Here is a 20239-nt window from a genome sequence, read left to right on the forward strand (position 1 = left end):
TGTACCTCATCTCCACCCTGGACTACGAGCTCCTTGACTTCAGGAGCTAAGGCTGAGTCCTCTCCTCCTCAAAGCACAGCTCAGCACAGGCTGGGCCCAGAGCACACTTAAGTGTGTTTGCAGAAGGAACTGAAATTTGGGAGGGCACAAGTCTCGCCGGGAGTATTTTCCTCTTCTGAATACCCTTTTCTGAACTCATAGCGTCCTCTCCAGGTCACACAGTCTAGATTTAGCCCCAAATCCCAAAACTAGCTTCCAATAGGACTACCAAAATCTGAGCCTAGGAGACTTCACATTGATTTTAAGGTAAAAGTTGAAAATGTCAACTTCATAGTAAAGTAAAAGTAGGGTATATTAATGTAATCTCAATTAAAGGCATAGTTTGTTTTTTTCTAAAAGGAAAAATTATTATGAAGGAGACATTATCAGGAAATTTTAAAAAATAAGAAAATTAAGAAAATGAAAATATCACAATATTTTTTGATAATGAACACTTATATACCTATATGAACAAATAGGTATATAAGTCAACTGAATGAAAAGTTTGAGCAATCATGATCTTACTTGCAGATGCCGGTTGTTCACAAGCTCTGTGTAGTTATTGCTTATGTATATTCCTGCTGGCTGCCAAAAAAGAATTTGATATAGCATTCAACAAAGGGAGCATGACTGACAAGGCTATAGGAAAACAAGAGGGGGAAAAAAAACAAGAAAAGCAGTAGGTCTATATCATTAACATGAATGATGATTATATTGAGCCCTGAGTTTCCTAGAACCAAGACAGCAGGAAGCCAAGCCAAGTTACATTATTCTTATCACAGAAGAGAAGGAAGCATAATGAGTTTGAAAAAAAAAAAAAAAGAAAAGACTCTTTCTGGGACTACATTGTGAAATAAACTTGTGTTTTAAAGGACAGCATCTTCAGTGAGTTTTTCATCAGATTCAAACCTGCTCTACACAATGGTTTCCAACCCTCGATAAAATGCAAAGAGCCTAATATGAATGCTCCACTCAAAGTATGTCACTTCCTGGTGATTTATCTGAGGCCAGGTCACTACCTGGAAGCCCTCGAAGAACAGAGATAAGTGTGTAGGAGTGAATGCTCAAGGCAGGTGTGCACAGACCCCACATGCACAGATAACCACAGGATTACACACACACACACACACACACACACACACACACTTTAGATCGAGTTATTAAATTCCACAAACATATACCAAAATTCTATAGGTTCCTGCTTGTAAGGATGTCACAGCCCAGGAGCTATTCATTCATTGCTCACTCCAAATGCCACTATTTTCTAGAGCCTCGGGTTTAGAAAAGCCCATTTTTTAAAATGTGTGCAGAGTCTTGGTTTATCAGAAGTATCCTTACTTGAAATAAGAACGAACACAAATAAGAATCATAATTATTACATCATATCACAGATGTCATAGCTAAACTGAATGGTTGGAGAAGGCCAGCAGCTGTGATCTGGCTGCAGTACCAGCACGGAGAAGCCTTGCGTTTCTATTCTATATGCAATAATCTCATATATGTTTCCCCCTCAGTTAAGTTTCTTCTGTGCCCCTTGGCTCCTATCTCTGGGCTAACCCAGTTTTTGTCCTCCAATGGCATGATGGTCTGGAGGTCTTGTTTCTGGGGATAGAGGCTCTAGATGAGCAGAGGTCACAGGTGCTGCAGGGGGGTACCAGCATCATCTAGGAGTTGGACAAAATGGCCTTTGAAAACTCTCCCAGTCCTGTGAATCTGAGAGTCCAAAATTCAGGCCTGACTCCCATCACCAAGAACTTTCAGAGGCCATTGTAAGAATGTAGGATAGTAGAGCCAGAAGGACTTAGAGCTTATCCCTCCAGTTCCCTTAGAAAGAAACTGGAGCCTGGGGTAGGGGTAGGGGGTCTAGGCAGCAGCTCAGTCAGGTCACACCAGCTGTTAGTGACAGCAAGCATTTTCTGGGCAACTTTTGTGTGCCTAGGACTGTGGTAGGTGATATCAGAGGTAGCAGAAAGGCTACCTCTGACTGAAGAAGCTTTATAACCTTTTAGGGGAAAAAAAAAAGACTCAAAGCCATGCCTAAAAATTCAAGAATGCCTACAAATTCCATCTAAACAAAGTGAGGAAATGATTTATCGAGACAGAGGCCAGTTAGGCAAAGCATGCTGGTTGGGGATGGGGCTTTAGCCAGCCTTGAAAGGAAGAGATAGGTTGATGGAGGAGGTCTAGAGGCATCCCTCTGGGGGTTCTAGGAGTATTAGGAAGTAGTGCTGGGGGTACAAAGGAGAGACAGAAGGATCTAAAAGGATTGGAGGAACTGTTAAAAGGAGTTAGACCTAGGAGGAAAAATAAGAGTTCACAAAGTAGGAAGGGAAGGGCATTCCAAGCAGAGGGAACAGCATGAGCAAAGGCAGGACAGTTGAAAGTATATGGGATGTTCACAAGGAATGGGGCTGGGTAGGTGTTTGGGTGGCTGCAGCCCAAGGCCTTTAATGTCAAGCTCAGGGGCCTGGCGATGGAAGCAGGTGGGAAGGAGAGACTGTGGCAGTTTCCTGGACGGTGATGCCAGGTGATAAAATTGGGCCTCTGGGTTACCCCAGGGAACTGTGGGCAGCTGCTCCCTTGGGGTTTCCTACAGAAGGAATTAGAGATGAATCATCTCAGTGATTACAGGGAACAGAGTGCTACTTGGTGATGTAGGATCTCTAGCTTTAAAATGAAATTTGCACCCATCTGCTAATTTTTGTAAGAGAAATGTTTGTTATGGCAGTGCCTCAGCTTCCTCCTGACTTTACAACAGATTATTTGCATCCTACGTTAATGCCGCAGTGAAGCAGACAGACTTCATGTTTTCCAACTGAATATTTGTATCGTAAAAGCCTCCTGCCAGCTCCTCCTTGGGACTGAGGCTGTTAGCAGGCCTGGCAGCAGGGAGCACAGATTGGGAAGGGAGCAGGCCTCTCAGGCCTCCTGCTCATTCTCACCTGCCTCTGCTGGCTCTTTGCCCATGGCTGGGGCCTCTGCAGTACTTGGGCTCCTCCTTGGGGGACATTCAGTCCCCAAGGCTATGAGGACAGTGACTGGCTCTGCAGACAGGCGGTATGCCCAAGATGCATCCTGACCAGTGCGTCTTCGGTCCTCCCCACCCTGTGCACCAAGCTCTAAACAGAGCGTTCTGTGAGTGCAGGGCGCCAGGGAGGAGCCGAGCTGTGGATCCCATCTGCGTTTTCCCACAGCAATACCTCAGATGACTGTCATCTCCACACTATTTATAGCAAAGAGCCAGGCCAAGCATGGCACTCAGGTCCTCTAAATCTGCCACTGCAGCTCTCTCCACTTAGCAAAATCTGAATTGCAGCCTGTGAGTTAAGACAGTTGTGTGGGTTGGGGTATCGTGTGGAGGGAGAGTAACGTGTTTAAAAGCAGAAAACATCCCTTCCTGGGAGTCACCATTTTACAGTATTCTCAGGGAAGACCTTTGCAGCAAGCAGCCCAGACATAGCACACTGCAAAGCAATTTCTAAAAAAAATTTATTTTATTGTCAATTGACAATTTGTAATTGTATATATTTATGTGATACAAAGTGCTGTTATGATTTATGAATACAATGTGGAAAAATTAAGTGAATTAGCGTATCATCACCTCAAATACTTTTTGTGGTGAGAAAGTTTATTTTTAGCAATTTTGAAATGTATAGTACACTATTATTAGCTATATTCACCATGCTGTGTAACAGAGCTTTATAAAACACCTTATTCCTCTTGTCCAACTGAGATTTTTGTATCCTGTGGCCATTATCTCCCCATTCCCCACCCACAGCTTCTGTAATGACAGTTTTACTCCCTGCTTCTATGAGGTCAGTTGTTTTAGATTCCACATATAATTTGTCTTTTTGTGCCTGGCTTATTTCACTTAGTATAATGTTCTCCAATTCCATTCATGTGGTTGCAAATGAACAAATTTCCTTTTTTTTTTTTTTTTTAAAGAAAAGGCTGAATCGTACTCCATTGTGCATATATCCCCCAGTTTCTTTATCCATTCTTGTTGATAGACACTTAGGTTGATTCCTTATTTTGGGTATTGTGAATGATGCTGCAATGAACGTGGAGTGAAACATCTTTTCAACTGATTTTAATATTTTGGGTAAATATCCAGAAGTGGGATTGCTGGATCCCAAATCAGTTTCATCATAGTCCCCCAAACCTATCTCAGAAAAGGCAGCCAGGTACGGTGGCTCACACCTGTAATCCCAGTACTTTGGGAGGCCGAGGCAGGCGGATCACCTGACGTCAGGAGTTTGAGACCAGCCTGGCCAACATGGTGAAACCCTGTCTCTACTAAAAATACAAAAAATTAGCCGGGCATGGTGGCAGGCGCCTGCAATCCCAGCTCCTTGGGAGGCTGAGGCAGGAGAATCGCTTGAACCCGGGAGGCAGAAATTGCAGTGAGCCAAGACCACACCATTGCACTTCAGTGTGGGCAATAAGAAAACTCCATCAAAAAAAAAAGAAAAAAAGAAAAGGCTACTCCTTTCCTCACAGCCACCCAAGCCAGAAATCTGGGCCTGTTCCTAGACGCTGCCTCCACCCCAGCCAGCCAGTCACCTCCTTGCCAATCCCAGTGTCCTGCCGTGTATGTTGAGCCCTCGTCACAGTCATCTCCTCCAACATCCTCAGGCCCCCAGCTCCTCCAGGGCAGGCACCCCTGGCACTTATCCCAAGTCTCCTTCCGAAGCTTGCCTTGTCACCCCTCCACTTAGAACCCTCACTTGCCTCCCATTGCTCTCAGTCAGGCCCCTTGAAATGACTCCCAAGTCTGTTAATAATAGCTGACTCTTACATGGCACTTACTGTGTGTTAGAGACTGTTCTGAATACTTCCTGTCTCACTAGCTCATGTAGTCCTCCCCACAACCAGGTGAGACAGATGCTATTGTTATCCACACTTTACAAGAAGGAAACAGAAGTCTAGAGAAGTAGGTAATTAACATTACCCACAATCCATGGGCAGGACCGGGATTTGAATTGGCAATGTGGCTCCAGTGCCTGGGTGCTCCACATTGGGAGATGGTCCCATCAGGAGGTTGTCTCTTGACATCTCCAACAAGCCATCCCTTTGCCATGTTACTACCATTCCAGGTAGCCTGAGTGCCCCCAAGTGACCAAGGAAAAGCTTACCCTTAGAGGGTCGTTATTCCCAATGCCCCCCACCTTCCCATCCTCTACCTTTTCGTTGTTTAAAATTCAGCTGACCTGTTAGTTGCCACCTGGGAAGGTCTGACCACTTCATTCTTTATGCCTCTCATACCTCAGAGAGCTGCCAGGGCATCTCTAATACTTCATATTTCTCAAACAGTAGTTCTCAAACATTGTATATCTTGGTCCCTGTTATACTGTGTCTTTACTTCTGATTCTTGTGCTTGGCACACAGCACTCAGTACATGCTGCCGAATATTTAAATGAATAGAAAGTGCTTTCCAAAAACATGATGGAAATGTTCAAATTTGGCAAGAAGTGGCAGAGGAGTTCAAGCAGCAGATGGAGGTTGGTCCGGATGACTGGAGAGCCCTTCTGGCATTCACAATAAAAGGAGTCTCTGGCTCTTGCAATAAGCAGTGAAGAGTTTTTTAAAGAAAGTAAAGACCAGACAGAATTGAAGGAGGATATTGGGAGACCCAGCTTTTACTCCCAGTTTTGTGACTTATTCGTAACTTGGAATAAGTTACTTCCCTCTCCTGGTCTCAACTTCCTTCATCATTAAAAAGGGAAAAAAATAATACCTGAATAAATGGATGCCTTTCCCTTCTCTCCATCCAGTCTCTGAAAAAGCCAGTGCCAGGGGGCCGGGTGGGGTGGCTCACGCCTGTAATCCCAGCACTTTGGGAGGCCGAGGTGGGTGGATCATGAGGTCAGGAGATCAAGACCATCCTGGCCAACATGGTGAAACACTGTCTCTACTAAAAATACAAAAAATTAGCTGGGCGTGGCAGCGCATGCCTGTAGTCCCAGCTACTCGGGAGGCTGAGGCAGGACAATTGCTTGAACTCGGGAGGCGGAGACTGCAGCGAGCCAAGATCGGGCCACTGCACTCCAGCCTGGCAACAGAGCAAGACTCCGTCTCAAAAAAAAAAAAAAAAAAAAAAAAAGGCAAGCCAGTGCCAGGGGAACCATGCACACACACACACAGATCCGGCCCAGTGGACACAATGAGGGCAAGTAATGGAAAATAACCCCCCTACCAAGCCATAGGGTCCTTTCTGTTCCCTCAACCATGGGCCAGGGACTTGGATTTCAGTCCTGGCTCTGCTGCCAGCTCTCAGGGACTGGGGCTCTTTTCTTCTGCAGGGAGAAGGAGCTAATCCTCCCTGTGAGAATCAGATGCGATATGGATATGGAGCCCTACCCACACAAGGCTCAAGTCTACTGAGGGAGGCACTGGACTGAGGCTCAAGATGAGTCAAAAGTCTTGGTTCTAGCTGGGTGCGGTGGCTCATGCCTGTAATCCCAGCACTTTGAGAGGCTGAGGCGGGGGGGATCACTTGAGGTCAGGAGTTCGAGACCAGCCTGGCCAACATGGTGAACCCCCATCTCTACTAAAAACACAAAAATTAGCCGGGTGCGGCAGCAGGCGCCTGTAATGCTAGCTACTCAGGAGGTTGAAGCAGAATTGCTTGAACCTGGGAGGCGAGGTTGCAGTGGGCCAAGATTGCGCCACTGCACTCCAGTCTGTGTGACAGAGTGAAACTCCATCTCACAAAAAAAAAAAAAAAAAGGCTTGGTCCTGTCTGGTACTAGCTTTATTGCTTTAAGCAAGAAATATACCCTCTCTGCCATACTTCCCTCATCCATAAAACGGGAATGGTAACTAACATTCCAGCAGCATTGGAGGGGCTCCGATGAGGCAATGAGGATGGCCCTGGTGGGCATGCCTGCACAGCTACTATGGAGATGCTTAAAAGTCTGGTTCATGTAAACTCTTTGGTCACGTTGAGCAAACCTCTTGTGCTCTTTGGGTTTTGGTTTTTGTCCCCTCACATCTACCCCCAAGAAGCTGGACATTCTGATCATCTAAGGAACTGGGCTGGCCCCACCTCCCTTGTGGGTCTGCTTTGTATGGCCAGTGTCATGCACAAGCTGATTCGGTTTTTGTTGCAGCTCGTATCCATCGATCTGGTGGCTGCAGGTCTACCGCCTCAGCTCGGGAACCTGAAGACATCTAAGTATAGACGGACTTTTTTTCCCTCCACCATAGCTTCCTGCCTCTGCCAACACCAGCAGCCCTCTCGACTGCCACCTACTGGCTCTACAGACTTCTTTGACCTTTCTCTTGTGGCTGATAGAGCTTGCTGCTTGGTCTTATCTGCAGACACTACAATTAATTTCAAAACACTCTCCCTTGTTACAACAAACAGAGCCCCTCCTGCCCCTCCCTGCATCCTCATCATCTTCTAAGCTAACGTCTCCAGCCTGCAACCTCCTGGCTAGTGCTTTCCTCTTCATGGCATTTAACTACTTTGTCACTTGAACAGTGTTGAGCATAACTGTCTTGCCCCCGGGGAAAATGGCAAGGTTAAACATAAGGGGATACAGATACTGCAGGGTAATCTTTCGGGTGGAAACTCTCGTTTATATAGGCAGGAGGTAGGCCAGGAGCTCCCAGACATAGCTGGGGGAAATGTTTCCACCTGGTTAAGACCCTAATCTCATTAAGAAGAAGACTGACTAAACTTTTAACTCTTATCTGAACCCCGGAGTAAAGATCTTCAACTGGAGCTTCTGTAAGCAAAGAAAATAGCCGACTTATAACGTGGGACTGTGTGGTCAGCCACTTAGCAGATATCTATGAATGAATCTCCACTACCACAGACCCTCATCAATGAACACTGACAGACTGGAGGGCTGTTGTACAACTCACACATACTGTCCTTTCAAAACAACAGACTTCAGACTCTGTTAACAAACCAATTAGTGCGAGGTTTCACAGTGCTTTCTCAGCAACAGTGCTGGTCCCTGGTCTACAGGGAAAAGTGCCTTGTATCTTATCATCTCCATTCCTTTCCAGTGAGGAAGAGGAGGCTTGCGGATCTGACTGGGCCCATCATTCCCAAGTGCCGGAGTGGTGTCTAGTGTGTGGCGGTGGAGACCATGCCTTTGAACTGGACGTGTTCTATTGATGACCTGTGCTCTGCAGGGGAAACCAGAAGGCAAAATGCTGGCAGCACGAAACCCTTTTGTGGTTCAGTTCTTTATGCACTAAGGTTTTAGGTTGACTAGTGGTTGTAGTTGAAAATTTTATAAAATACCATTAATGTGAAGTTTTTCTTTAGTCACAGAAGAAGTTGAGTCTGGTTATTATTTAAAAACTAGAAGCCCCAAAACCAGCAGATCTTACTGAAGATGATGTTCCACCAGCAGCAACTTAGCCCCAGGAGCCCAGTTTCAATGGCCTTGCTGTGTGGTGTTTCAAGTGCATTTAAAATGTGTGACACAGAAACGGCACACTCTTCCACATGCTTTTGAAGTATTATAAAACATTTTATTACAAATTTGTCTTAGCTATTAGCAAATAAAACTGATGATTATCATTCTTTATTAACCCTCCCTGGAATTTTGAAAACCTCAAGATTAAAGTTGCCAAATTGATTACTGGATCCAGAACACAATTTTCCCCTCAGGACAGATAGACAGACTGAAGCCACCGAACTCTGCCAGGAGTCAACATGAGATTCCTTTTGCTGGATATGCAGAAATGATGATAGGAAAAAAAACCAATGGTGAAATTTCAAGTTTCAAAAACCAACTTTTCATTACCAATCCCAGGCAACAAACATGTCCCTGAGTGTTCTTTAAGAACATTTGGGATTTATGTACAATTTAATACTGGAGTTAGAACTTTTTCCTTATTGAATGCCAACCTTATGATGGATGTGAAAAATCTACGGCCAAATACTTGAAAACACCTTTCTATATTGCACAGTGGGCAAATGGCTTATGTGAGGTAAGACACTAGAGGGATAAATTTCCAGATCAACATGGCTATGGTATTTAGTAATGGCCCAGCTTAGAGACTTCAGCTACTGATCTCATCACTTATTAGACAAATTGCTGCTGACCTTACGCCTGTATATTAAGCCTCTGCAGGATGCAGGACAATGATGAAGAAACTCCAGATATCAAGGAATTGGGAAATCCTGGCCAAACCACCCCAAGATGATTATACTGAAATAGTATTAGTACTGCTGCCAGATCTCTTTTTAACATCATGTGCGTCTCTTGGGATCCAGCAAAAGTGTTAAGCCACAATGCCCTTGTGCCTTTTAATATACCACAGTGCCAGTTAAACTAATATTTTTGTTTGTTGCTTTTGGGGGTTATTTTCATTAGTGATTTCAGCAAATCTCATGATAAAGGACAAGGTCAAGAACTCCAGAGCACTGAGCAGAGAGGCTGGTGATGAAAAGGTGAAGGCCTGTGCACTGAACTGTAAGGCAGTGGGCAGTACAGGGTAACTGGAGGCGGGGCCAGGGCCTCAGCACTATGGAAGAGTGTCCACTGAGGCTGCACATGGCCCAGGAGTGGCACCATGTTGCAGGGACAACCATCCCCACTTGGCTTCTCCTTAAAACACAATTGCAGCTGCATTCTGCATTGCTGAAAACTGCAATATAATATTAAATCTGTTGGTCTATGTATGGCTGCGTATGTGTTTCTTGGAACCTGTGTGACACGGACATGTGCCTGGCACACTAGCCAGAAGACTGGGCAGCCACCATGGCAGTGCTGGATGACCTCAGTAAGAATGTGTCATGTATTCCAGGTGCTGATCTAAAAACTGTGGCTCAAATGTCACCGAGCTTATATGAAGCTCCCAGAGAGAACATTTAAAAGCTCAGAGAGTAAGTGCTGGGGAAAGCAGAGCTGTTAGAGGAAATCTCTCATAGAAACGAAACCAAACCAACAGAAAATGAAGAAGGCCACATCTTTAAGGCCACCTCTGCCTCTATCAGATGAGCTGCTGGTCTAGATCAGTGGCTGGCAAACTTTTCTGTAAAAGGCCAGACAGTAAATGTTTCCGATTTTGCAGGCCACATAGTGTCTGTTGCAACTATTCAACTCTGCCATAGATCATGTGTAAAGGAATGGGTGTGGCTGTTCAATAAACTATACCCTCGAACAATATGGGTTTGAACTGCATGGCTGCACTTATATATGGATTTTTTTCAACCATACAGGTTGAAAATACAGTACTGGCAAGGGGCGAAACCTGCGTACATGGAGGGCTGATTTATCACATACGTGGGTTCTGTAGGGCCCACTGTGGGACTTGAGTATGCATTGGGTTTTTGTATACTCAGGCATTCTGGAACTATCCTCCATGTATACCAAAGGATGGTTATTTCTACAAAAGCAGGAGGTAAGCCCAATGCACAGCTTGCAGATTCCCCTCAGGCGAGAGACAGACGTTAAGGGTAGATGGCAGATGACCCAGGTGGCTTGTTTTAGGAGGCCACTCCCAGGGCCACAGCTTTCACGTGTTTGCCACCAGGGTAGAAGGTCTGCTGACAAGGGCAATGACTACTAACAGCCCCAGCTGCATGGCACAGAAAGGGCATATGCTGTGGCCACCAGGCTCAGGCTCTATCCCTCAGCAGCTTTGGGATCCCATGCAGCTCACCTATTTTCTGTGCTCTAGCATCATCCAAATCAGAATGTCTCAGCTAAGTGGTAGATAACGTGACTCCTCCCCTCCCGCTGTGAAGTGTAGACGGCTGCCACGCTGGCAGTGGCCAGAACTGAAGTTCCCGATTTCTCTGTTTCTGCAGTCTTGCCACGCTTTCTCTGTATAGTCACCCCAAACCTACTTTTACCGAGGGCCTGGGAAAATGCCAAAGGTGCTGCTCACATAAGCACTGGCCCATCCTCATCAGCATCAGGCCCTGGCTCTGGGCTCACAGGCTGTCGCACATGCTGCAAGAGTTCCCTAGGTATGCGTGGCCGTCGGGCTGTGCACTCGCATTCCTCTTTAAAGCTGTCTTGCATAGGGCCTGAAACTTTCCTGCTCCCCTTGTCTTGACATGTGACACAACAGGCTGTGAATCCTTGTCCTTGACAGGCAGGGCAGGTCAAAACGAGCTGGCGGCACTGGGGAGTAGAGCAGAGTTTATACTGGTCCCAGCGGGCTCCACAGTATGAACACTCTGGGGAGGAAGGAAAAGCCATCATTATAAACACATGCATTCACACACATGTGGATAGGCATTGCTCCCTTTGCTGACTAGAATCTCGTAGATCCTGTGGAACCCGGGGAAGGTTTCCAAATAGTAAGTCTTCTGTCTTCCAGCAACAACAACTAACCACCACCCCCACCACCCAGCTTATTTTTTTGTGGGGGTGACTTCTGGTAACTGTCTGCTTCCAGTATTTACTGACTTTTTTTTCTTTTTCCCATCTAGAGAACAGGTGGTAACTAGATGGTAATGAAAGTTTCTCTCTCTCACCAGCTATTCCAAAGCTGGCCAACTACCTCCCAACCCCCTTGTTAAGTGGTCTTTTCCTCTTTGATTGTTCCCTTTTCCAGTGGGGACAACACACCTAAATACAGGCGATAACCCACCTACAGTGAACATGTGCAGTCCACACCCCTCTCCCGGAGGCCTGCGTCTCTCCTGCTGTTGCTAGGACACTTGACCATCTGATTCCTAAAACTCACACCATCTTCTTCACCTGTTTTTCCCTGATGACCTCCTGTTACTATTGATAACATCATTCTTCCTCACTTTTCCTTACCTTGCTTATCTAAGCTACCTCTGAGCCTTCTCTCTCTCTCCTTCATACTCACACGCAGGTACCCATCGAGTCCAGCCCATATAACCTCTATAAAATCAAATCTACTCTTTCTACTTGTTTAGAATTTATACTCCATCTAGCTCCAAAACAGATCGAAGTAGTGATCAATAAGAGACAACTCAAAACCACTAAAATGAAAATAAGACCAAGAAAGTAGGAGAGGACAATCAAACGCAAATCTTACTCAAATGTGCATGCCACCTGGGTCCACAGAGAGCTACGAGTTCCTAAAATCATGTGTGCTATGGATTTACTTGGTAGTCTGGTGAAGACTATAGATCCTGGCCTAGAAAAACTTTTTTGAGACAGGGTCTTTCTGTCTCACCCAGGCTGGAGTACAGTGGCATGATTTAAACTCACTGCAACCTCAACCTCCCGGGCTCAAACAATCCTCCTGCCTCAGCCTCCTGAGTATCTGGTACACACCACCATGCTCAGCTAATTTTAAAAAGTTTTTGTAGAGACATAGTGAGCTATGTTGCCCAGGCTAGTCTCAAACTCCAGGGCTCAAGTGATCCTCCTACCTTGGCCTCCAAAAGTGATGGGATTACAGGCATGAGCCTCTGTGCCTGACCTAGAAAAATATTTTTAAATGCATAAAATATGTAAGATTACAAAGGAAACCAACTATACAGAAATACAAAATATCAAAGTCTTTTTCAAAATCTGTAATATATAATAAGACGTGCCATTTATTAACACATTATGTATCAACTCTTAGTGGTGGGCCTAATAACTATTTTCATTTTGAAGCAGTGATGAGTATAAATACTATTTTGAGATATCTGAGGCAACTGGAACATGATATGAAAGTATTGTGAATCCTACTGAAGACAAAGTCACAGGTACATTAATACAACTGGTACTTTGTTGCCTACATTCATAACTAAAGGAAATGCTTCATTTTAGTGAGGTGTTATTGAAAACAAAGATACAATTATTTTTCCATCCAAATTCGCAGAATCCCTGAAATCTATGTACCAATTCCAGGTTAAGAGCCCTGAATTAGCCCAGTAGTACAGCTCTTGGCAGGTAGACAGGCAGGCAGGGCAGGTGAGATGATCCCCATGTTAATGGGCTTGTCCAGCTAGCAATGGTGAAGCCAGGATCCCAACCCAGGCCTCCTGACTCCTGGGCTAGGGTTCTCTCAGCTCCACAGCTGGGAAAATGGTGGCACAATGTACTTATTTTCCCTGCTTATTCAGTGCTCAGTAATGAGCACTGGCCTGTCTTCCCTGTGTCATTTTTCTAGAATGGTGAACTGACAATGTGCTTCATTTCAGTTTGGGCTCTGAGCCTGTGCTGACCTACCTGACACCACATCACTGTTGTAGGACAGAGCATAGCGTTCATCAAAAACAAACAACTTCCCTTTGTAAAAGCCATCAGGAAACTCTTCCAGGTACTTGTGGATGCCACCCTTGAGCTGGAACACCTCCTTGCACACTCCCTAGGTGTGGAAAAACAACAGGAAATCTGAAGAGCCAGCAGAGACCTGTTAAGATGCTCACGGAAGAGCGGCGCATGGCGAGGAGTGCTGACGTGGAGGACTCATGGCCGCTGCTATCAGTCAGGGGCTCCTGGCTCCCACTGCGGGACACTGAGGAATTGCTGACCAAGGGGTCAAGGCACCAACTGGCCAGATCTTGCCTCCTAGGGGGATGGGTGATGACAGCAGGCAGGGCCTTCACCCTCTAGATCCTGGTAAGCCCAACTATTTTTGCTGCCCCCTAAATATAGGAAGGCACCTGTTGGGACATGTAATGTTACTGAATTTGCTCTTCTCAGGATCAAGCAAAAGGATCAGGAAAAGGGAGATGTTAACTAATCTCTCCCTTTTACATCTGATGAGTCTCTATGACTGTTAAGTGTTTTTCATATCTTGAGATTAAAGACCCTCAGATTTTGTACTTACGAACTCCATGCTGGAGCCATATGAGGGGTGAAGGCATGCTTTGGCTGCCTGGGGGTGGGGAGTACTGGGGGCAGCGGACAGCTCCACGTAAGCTGCTGGTGGAGCTGCCTCCTTCACTGCCATGCCCACAGTGCCCCGGGGTGGTGGCTCACCTTGGCTTTGAGGTAGGCTGAACCCCGCTCACAGCGGATGCCCCCGGTGCAGTACATCAGCACTCTCTTCTCTCTGAAAAGTTCTAGATTTTTGTCAACGTAGCTAGGGAAGTAACTGAATTTCCTGATGTCCGGGGCTAAGCAGCCTTGGAATCGTCCCTGTAACATAGGAGCAACAAAAGGAAAATTATCAGAAAAACATACCTGGTAGGAACAAAGGTTCTTTTTGTACCCAACAAACCCTACTTAGCAAAGAAGCCCCTGCCAGCTGCTAATCTCATCCCCACTCTGACCTTTCAACTTCAAGATCTCAACTTAAAACCGAGGCTGTGGGCTGTGGGTCACCTTCCCAGGGTCCTCAGGGGAACTGGAGAGGCTGCCCAAAGGCAACTTTGCAAGATCCTTGATACATGTCAAAGGCAGGCTCATCAGAGTCACAAAGTATATTATGTGCCTAGATGCCTTTAATTCATATTTTCTTAGACTCTCTCACCAGATTTCTGAGTTTTAGGACTTGGGTTTTCTCTGAAGCTGCCAGTACTGGGAGGAGATCCATGTGGCCACAGGTGGGCACACACAAGGTCCCCTTGGGAAATATACCACACTGTGGGAATGGGGAGATCTACCAATTCAGAGAACTCAATTCTGGCTTTTACTTACTATTTTGCTTTCATAGAAGTTTCTGCAATCAAGAAGGATAGTATCACTTTGTTCTTGATTTGCCTGAGATAAAAACTTTTCTACTTCTTTATGAAATTCACCTGGGGATAAATGGATTCCTAAAACCAAACCAAAAAAATTATATTAAAACAAAGACAAAAAAACCAAAACCCAATCATGACTCACCCAGCCTGACTTAACGTGTTGCTTTGTTTCTTTCCACCCAAACCTCTTCTCTTCATAATTACAACTGTCTGAAAAGAACACTACTTGATGATCACGATGAAATAACTTACTAATTCCAGTAATTCCAGGTATCCTCAATCTCCCTCCTCCTAAAATGAGGGCAATGGAGACCTGGTAGTTTAGAAATAACTAGTCAAAGAATTTTGCATCCTCATACTTGGCCTAACCCTAGTGATAAAAACCAGGCAACTGGGATCTAAATTGCCATGTGAATTTGCTGGTCCATTGTATGGTCACTGGTAGGTCAGGAAATGGCCACTGCTCTATTGTCACTGTACATGGAGGAGCTGGGCAAGTATGTGGCTGACTACAGGCTTTGTAAACTGTTCTATATTAAGGTCGAACCCACGTTGAAGGCTAAGAACCCACAGGCAGGTGTGAGCAAAAAGTTATGGAATAAAGTTGGAATAGATACATTTTTAATGCAAAGGGGCAAGAAGAATGTGTCTAAGTGTGTGTGCATGAGTAAAAGAGAAAAGGGCAAGAGGGGTGGACAACAGAAACGACATATGAGAAAGAAAGTAAAGGAGAGAAAAAGACAGGAAAGCTAGAAGATGGGTAAGTATTAAAATACAAGGGGAAGCCCGGGGAACATAGCGAGACTCTGTCTCTACAAAAAAATTTAAAAAATTAGCTGGCCATGGTAGTGTGTGCCTATAGTCTCAGCTACTTTGGAGGCTGATACAGGAGGACCCCTTGAGCCCAAGAGATCAAGGCCTCAGTGAGCTATGATCACACCACTGTACTCCAGCCTGGGCAATAGAGCAAGACCCTGTCTCAAAAAATATATATACAAAGGGACTAATAGGAGAGAACCTCAGTCTCCTGGGGCTCTTTGCCTTGTAACTCTCTAGGATAGAAATATTCCCCTATCTTTGAGGGTCCAGAAATCTCAGTAGATTGTGAGGAACTTTTGGTGAATCTGCATTATGAGGTAGCCATGCCTCATGGGCAGGGGCTCTGGTGACTCAGTTACTTTCCACTCATGATAAAGCTTTATAGCACCAAAGGAGCCTCATTCCCCTCAGAGAGGAACCCCAACAACCAATGAAACTACTCCACACCAAGGAGAGATGAGGGCCCAGGGCCAGGCCAAGGAATCTGGATTGCTACCTGCCTGACTTATGGTTGTAAAGAGAATGTAGTAAGGCCAGATTCTATATAAGGTACTGTCACACAATTACATGGATACAAAAAGAGTGGGGTGAAAAGGGAGATTCAAACATGGGACATAGGCCAGGCATGGTGGCTCACACCTGTAATCCTAATGCTTTGGGAAGCTGAGGCAGGCGGATCACCTGAGGTCAGGAGTTCAAGACCAGCCTGGCTAACATGGTGAAATCCCGTCTCTACTACAAATACAAAAATTAGCCAGGTGTGGTGGCACATTCCTTTAGCTCCCAGCTACTCAGTAGGCTGAGGCAGGAGAACTACACAAAACTGGGAGGCAGAGGTTGTAGTGAGCATTCCAGCCTGGGCAACAGAGTGAGACTCCGTCTCAAAAAAAGGCCAGGTGTGGGCGAGGCAGCTCTCGCCTATAATCCCAGCACTTTGGGAAGCTGAGGCAGGTGAATCACTTGAGGTCAGGAGTTGCAGATCAAACTGGCCAACATGGCGAAACCCCGTCTACTAAAAATACAAAAAAAATTAGCTGGGCGTGGTGGCGCATGCCTGTAGTCCCAGTTACTCGGGAGGCTGAGGCAGGAGAATCTCTTGAACCCGGGAGGCAGAGGTTACAGTGAGCTGAGATTGCGCCACTGCACCCCAGCCTGAGCAACAGAGTGAGACTCCATCTCAAACAAACAAACATGGGATGAAAAGCATGGAAATGTGCTAAGACTTCTACCTGCAGGGAGCCACAGGAAACCAAACCTGTTCCCTGCTGCTGCTATGATTGCAGTTGCTCTACTGGCCCTGAGAACGATTGGACAGTGACCAGCATGGATGTGTTTAAAAGACGTCCCTTTACCAGGTGCGGTGGCTGATGCCTATAATCCCAGCACTTTGTGAGGCTGAGGTGGGCAGATCACTTGAGGTCAGGAGTTTGAGACCAGCCCGGCCAGTGTGGCGAAACCCCATCTCTACTAAAAATACAAAAATTACCCGGGTGTGGTGGTGCACACTTGTAATCAATCCCAGCAACTTGGGAAGCTGAGGCAGGAGAATCGCTTGAACCCCGGGGGAAAAGGTTACAGTGAGCTGAAATCACGCCACTGCACTCCAGCCTGGGCAACAGAGCAAGACTGTCTCAAAAAAAGAAAAAGAGGTCCCTTTAAACTTCCTTCAAGTGAAAACAAGACAGCACTGCCTAGAGCCCACTCTCTGCCTGCAATGTCCTGCAGTGCCCAGGAAAAGCTGTTTATAGTCATACTGCCTCCTGCTAAGATGGGAACAGTAAGCAGACAACAGCTCTTTCTGGCCCTCATCTCCCCATGCATGAGTCTCTTTCCCAGATGCCTGTATCCTAATCCCATTTCCCCCTGGCTTCACTCTTAGACTTCTTTCAAATCTTTACATATTACAAAATGAACACCATGGAGTCAACCAGACCTTTGTGCTTCCTGATCAAAGAAGACAACAGTGCTTATGTAGTCTTGGTGGCAGGAGAAAAAGAAATCAAATCGGAATCTGATCAAGTCTCTAGTCCTGAGTTGTTAATACAGTAGCTACTAGCCACATGTGGCTGACAAGCACTTGTGCTATATAATAGGGGTGACATACATACTGAATCTCAAGGACTTAGCATGAAAAAAAGTAAACTAATAATTTTTTATATTGATTACATGTTGAAATAATATTTTTGATATATTGCATTAAGAAAACCATATTATTTAAATTAATCTCATCTATTTTTTACTTTTAAAGACATGGCTACTAGAAAATGTAAAATTGTGTACCTCACATTATACTTCTAGCACTACTCTAAATCTAATGATCAACTTATAGGAAATAAAGAGGACAGATAAATATATCTTGGGAATACAATTATTATTGTCCAGATTATGGGAAACTCTAAAGGTCAAATGATCCAGTTCCTTCAAAAATAAACTGCAAGGGGGGAAAAAAAAGATGGAAACAAATCTATAGGTTGAAAGACACTTAAAGAGACATACAGATGAATCACAATGAATGAACCTTATTTAAATCCTAATAGAAATGAAGCTTAAAAAGTATGAGACAACCGGGAATTGAGTGACTAAACCAACTAGATATTTGATAATTTATTAAGGAATCAGTTAAAATGTTTTAAGATGTGATATCGTTTTGCATCTTTTAAAACAAATTTTTATCTTTTAGACATACCTACTAAAAATATTTACAAATGAAATGGCCTGACATTGGGGTTGCTTTCAAAATAATCCAAGATGGGAGAAGGGATGGGGTATAGGTGAGAGCTGGCCATTAATCAGTTAACTGCTAAAGCTGCATGATAGGTACATAGAACTTCACTATATTATTTTCTCTATTTTAATGTTTAAAATTTTTCATAGTAAAAACTACAATAAAACCCCAAAAAACCTGCCAAACAAATGTCTTTCAACCATTTACTATGGAGAAGATGGGGAAAGAACATTCTAGAGCACAGTGAAAACTGCTGTGGTGTTGAAAGCAACTTGTTTCCTGTAGCAAAAGGCCTATTTGCTCTATTCTGCTAATGAACTGTTTACAAGTAATAATTACACTCTTCCCAAACTGCTTGCTGTCTTTGGAAAGAGCAAACAACTAATTGATAAACCATCACCAAGAAGAATAAGATAGGTCACTCGAAGAGGTGAGTCTTCAACCCCACAGCACCACAGAGAAACAGTATAAGCACTGGATGCAGCCAAGTGTTAGCCACCCCACAGCTGCTTTAGAGAGGACTCATGACTGCTGCTGATCACAGTGCCTAGCTTTCTTATTTGTCTATTAAGTTCTGTCCCTGTGAATTAAAGCACAATCTTCTAAAAGCAAGCATACCAGGCTTCTTGTAGGAGATCTTTTTGGGGCTGATCCCCATGGGCACGATTTCTTCAAATACACCAACACGCAATTCTGGAAAACAGTGAGCTCCTCCTTTGCTGGTCTAGCCAATGAGAAACAAAACAGAATACAGTCTTGCTGTCCCATCTCCAGGTATAAGACAAGTGCCAATATAAGAATGATGGTCTGTTGTGTAATAACAATAGCTGAAGTCTTAAAAAACCTCTAGTTAGGGCCCAGAATGTTCCAGATAATTCAACATTGATAAATACTTATTGCATACCTGCCACGTGCAGGAATGTTAAGCTGAAAAAGTGTTTCTTTAGGTGTAAGCATTTAATTATAAAACTGCAACACCGCTGAGCAATTCTAACATGTGACTATACCCGGTTTTCATTCTTTTCCTATCATTGCCAGCATGAACGCTAGCAAGGCATTTCCCATCACCTTATCACTTATTATGACAAGGTATAAAGTCACTCAAACAAAGCAGCCCACCTGTGAGAGCAACAACTTTATTCCCCCATGTGGTATGAAGTGTTAATCTTACAATTCCAGGTTTACTAAAAACACAGTGATCTGCTGACCAGGCTGGTGGTCTCTCAAGTGAGCTAATATGTCCAAGATTTGGAGTCCCAGATTGCATGAGCTGTAACATCCTTATTTTATAAGAAGGGATACTGAGGTCTAGAGCACTAGCTGGTCCAAAATCATATGGTGACTCAGTGGAAGAATGGGGACGAGCATACTCCTTCTATTGTACTGTCTCGTAACCTAAAGAGAAAAAGCACATTTAAAGGGGAAAGGGGGCAGGTGTGGTATCTCACGTCCATATCTCAGCACTATAGGAAGCTGATGTGGGAGGACTGCTTGAACCCAAGAGTTCCAGACCAGCCTGGGCAACATAGTGAGACCCCGTCTCTACAAAAAAATTAGCCAGACATGGTGATGCATGCCTATGGTCCTAGCTACCTGGGAGGATCACCTGAGCCCAGGGAGGTTGAGGCTGCAGTGAGCCATGATCACGCCACTGCACTCCAGCCTGGGTGACAGAGCAAGACCCTGTCAAAAAACAAAACAAAAAAACTCCCCAAGCCCCAAAAAATAAAGGGGAAAGCGTATTTATTTGGCACTGCTTATTTCTCTACTTTGAACTCCTCTTCAATAACATGCACAGAGGCAGAAGCAGATGGCTCTAGATCCATTTAATTTTCATTTTCTCTTACCTTAAAATCATCTTTACACAGGTCATCCTTAAACAATGGGAAGGAAAGCATGACTTCCACATAAAGTCTGGTAGCCAGTTTGCTTCCACCAACTGTCCCATTGATTCCTTCTGCAGCAATTCGAATCTGAGACACAAGACGGTGAGAAAGAGAACAGACTGTTCTTAGCTTGGTTATCTTTCCAGGGAAGAACAATAGGCTCATGTGTGTCAATGAGTTTAACAGGAAAAGCAG

At 44.8% G+C, this 20239-nt stretch overlaps 2 protein-coding genes across 6 annotated transcripts in view; one reads left to right on the top strand and one right to left on the bottom strand.

Annotated features, from left to right (window-relative positions):
* The window catches only part of TMOD1 (tropomodulin 1), a 95871-nt gene extending 86183 nt beyond the window's left edge, over positions 1 to 9688 (top strand). Inside the window, exons 10-11 of one of the 2 annotated variants that reach the window (XM_055350025.2) lie at positions 7152 to 7216; positions 8059 to 9688. In XM_055350025.2, the coding sequence (XP_055206000.1) occupies positions 7152 to 7216 (65 nt within the window). In that variant the 3' untranslated portion in view covers positions 8059 to 9688. The remainder of the gene's footprint in view (positions 1 to 7151; positions 7217 to 8058) is intronic. The other variant, XM_031014874.3, reaches the window with a different exon arrangement.
* TSTD2 (thiosulfate sulfurtransferase like domain containing 2) overlaps positions 8511 to 20239 on the bottom strand; it is a 33654-nt gene continuing 21925 nt past the window's right edge. For 2 of the 4 annotated variants that reach the window (XM_055350024.2, XM_055350022.2), the window contains exons 5-11: positions 20006 to 20131; positions 18777 to 18882; positions 14571 to 14689; positions 13911 to 14069; positions 13155 to 13293; positions 12368 to 12417; positions 8511 to 11194 (exon numbers count right to left, since the gene is read on the bottom strand). In XM_055350024.2, coding sequence (XP_055205999.1) covers positions 11120 to 11194; positions 12368 to 12417; positions 13155 to 13293; positions 13911 to 14069; positions 14571 to 14689; positions 18777 to 18882; positions 20006 to 20131 — 774 coding nt within the window. In that variant the 3' untranslated portion in view covers positions 8511 to 11119. The remainder of the gene's footprint in view (positions 11195 to 12367; positions 12418 to 13154; positions 13294 to 13910; positions 14070 to 14570; positions 14690 to 18776; positions 18883 to 20005; positions 20132 to 20239) is intronic. The other 2 variants (XM_055350021.2, XM_004048326.5) reach the window with 1 other exon arrangement.

This window comes from Gorilla gorilla, chromosome 13, assembly GCF_029281585.2.
Source record: "Gorilla gorilla gorilla isolate KB3781 chromosome 13, NHGRI_mGorGor1-v2.1_pri, whole genome shotgun sequence".
Taxonomy (NCBI): Eukaryota; Metazoa; Chordata; class Mammalia; order Primates; family Hominidae; genus Gorilla; species Gorilla gorilla.